Source organism: Dasypus novemcinctus, chromosome X (genome assembly GCF_030445035.2).
Source record: "Dasypus novemcinctus isolate mDasNov1 chromosome X, mDasNov1.1.hap2, whole genome shotgun sequence".
Taxonomy (NCBI): domain Eukaryota; kingdom Metazoa; phylum Chordata; class Mammalia; order Cingulata; family Dasypodidae; genus Dasypus; species Dasypus novemcinctus.
In genome coordinates this window covers 79,017,046-79,019,678 of record NC_080704.1, presented here as the reverse complement: position 1 = coordinate 79,019,678, position 2,633 = coordinate 79,017,046, and the positions used below count along the sequence as shown (strand labels likewise).

The window sequence follows — 2,633 nt, the reverse complement described above, 5'->3', positions numbered from 1 at the left end:
GTAGAACCATTCGGGGATTAAATGATTAACAGAATTTGAGCTGATAAATGTGTTCATTTACATATGCTATCATATACCTAATCCTTCATGGATTATAAACTCCTTAAAGAAAAAGATGGAGTTTGTCTCATAGTCTCTAACTTCTTTTTTTCTGTAGTCTTCAATTTTTAATAGCATCTACAACAGTGCAATGAACCCTGTGGGGACTCAAATTGTCAGGTGGAAACCATTATCATCCTGACTAGACATTCACCAAGAATTTAGGTCTGAACAGTATGAGGCAGAAAAGCCAGAGTATGGGGAGACTGACCTACAACACAAAAGAGGATAGCAACTACTTGGAACTGAGCTGCCAAAAGGAGAGAGGCAGAGCAAAGGCAGAGAGAGCAAGAACAATGGCAGTAAGTAGGCACAGAAACCAGAGGCAAAACTGGACTACACAGCAGGATGGCTGTATGGAGGACACCAAAGAGTCACCTGAGTGGCAAAGGGGCTGCAAGCTCCCCATTGTCTGCTGATATCTTCGGCTTTCATCTTCTGCTACTTCATTGATGTCGGAATAGTCCACAGCATCATCTGTACTCCTAATCCACCCTAGAAGTGAAACGAGGAGGGAATCTCAACCTAGAGAAAATAACTTACTCCCTTGGAGTGGGGTGAGGGGGGGTGGGGGTGGGTACATGGGAACCTCTTATATTTTTCGAATGTAACATTTTTTGTGATGTATGTATCTTCAAAAAAATACAATTAAAAAGTTGATGGGGTGGGGGGGTGCGGAGTGGGGTATATGGGAACCTCTTATGTTTTTTAATGTAATGTTTTGTGTGATTTATTAACTTTAAAAAAATATAATTAAAAATTAATTTTTTTAAGAAAAAAGTACATTTAGAATAAGTGGCTAGCCTCCTCCCCACCTTACTTCCCATGACCCAGACTTCACCTTCATCATTTACCAGGGCACCGTCAGTCCCAGTCAATTCTTCATTTGCTGTGAGTTCAGTGATCAGGCTGCCCAGACCCAAAGCCCCCCAAGCCTGCCAAGTGCTTCTTACACTCCTGAAAAAGGGACAGCATCAGAGTCGAGGATAACAACTAAACCTAAGCTTCCCACACCACAAGGCTTATGTCCCTGGTCCACAGCAAAACCATTAAGTCTATATGAAAAATAGGACTGTAGTGAGCTAAAAGGAGCATTACGTTCAAGAGTTGTAGAGTAGATCTTCCACTAACCTTCACACTGATCAGATCGTTACTAAAGTATGTCCAATTTCAGGCGCCACACGTTAAAAGCAATTTAAGAAAAGATTATTCAAAGAACCATCACAGAGACTAGAAGAATGGAATAGTAGGTTAAGACAAACAAGGTCATTAGGATTAGAGAAGAAAAGACTGGGAACTTCTTTGCTCAATCTTGTATGTGTTGGAAGGAGTGGGAAGAATATTAATCAACAGCCTTACTCCTTGAGAAAATGAACTTAAAATAGGTGAGTTTCAGTTGGGCACAGGAAACAATATCGCAAATGTCAGTCAACACACGCGAGGAAAAACTATGTACAAAGCACAGTAGGACCAGAAGTGATCTGCTCCGTTTGGTTTGAACATTCACTGTTTTAACGGTTGGGGCCTGAACCAAATGAACTGTTACAGGTTCTGTTCAGTCCTATAGCTCTAGAGCCACGTTCAATGATGTCAGAAACAAAGACGCAGCGAAGAATCTCCAAGAAGGGTCTCATAGTAACGGCATGAAAGCAATGTCACTAGGTTAAGTTGTTTTTCCTATTGCCAGGACAAGTAGAGAGTTTATACATCTGCGTCCCTGACCTACAAGGTACTCCGGTGTCTTGCCTACCCCCCTCTATTCCCCACCCTCAGGCCCAGAATGGAGCTCCATCACTCTAACAACACTCCGCAATTCACTAGGATGGTACCGTTCCTCTTCTCTTAAACATTAACTGCGCTCTTTCAGTGCGGGACACATCATCCTCAATCCTCGCTTCCTAAGCACTCTCCTCTTTCCACCTACTCTCCTTAGCCGCTACCACCCTCATCCCTAGCCCCACGCCCACCCCCCTCACATCATCCAAGACGCTTTCTCCCTCCAGCTGCCCGGCTCCATTGATGTTGCCGAAAAGGAAACCGGCTAAAGAAAATGGACCGCCTCCAGCGGAATCCTCATCGCTGTCCGTGTCGGACATAATGGCGGGCGCCACTGGCGGCTGCAACTGCGGACAGTAGTAAATCCCCAGCCTGGTCCTATAGACCGGAAATAAAAACATCCGTCGCCCAAAAGTGACTCGGAGACCTCCTTGACCCTAGCAGCCTCTACAGGAAGCGGAATAAAGGGAAAATATAACCGGAAAGACCGGTTGTCCTACGGGAAAGGAGAGTAAGTGTCACTACTTTACTAACGGCTTTTGATTCGAACATCAGAGATCAGGAGGGTGAATAGGTGGAAAGCGGTTGGCCAAAGAAAATCTTCAGTCCCGCCCCCGTCCAGTTGGCGCGCGAGCGTTCTCATCGCAGCGGCTGAGCGCAACAGCTCGTCCTTTAATCAGAAAGAACTTCCGGGGTCACGGGAACTGCATCCTGGCAGAAAGTTACCGCGCCACTCTCCACGGAAGTAAGGCTCGGAA

The 2,633-nt window shown here is 45.3% G+C and overlaps 1 protein-coding gene across 1 annotated transcript in view; it reads right to left on the bottom strand.

Annotated features, from left to right (window-relative positions):
• TAF1 (TATA-box binding protein associated factor 1) overlaps window positions 1-2,327 on the bottom strand; it is a 118,235-nt gene extending 115,908 nt beyond the window's left edge. Inside the window, 4 exon segments of the mRNA XM_058291459.2 lie at window positions 478-594; window positions 941-1,028; window positions 1,030-1,056; window positions 2,076-2,327. Of these exon segments, the coding sequence (XP_058147442.1) occupies window positions 478-594; window positions 941-1,028; window positions 1,030-1,056; window positions 2,076-2,276 (433 nt within the window). The 5' untranslated portion in view covers window positions 2,277-2,327.
• Window positions 2,328-2,633: the final 306 nt, after the last annotated feature.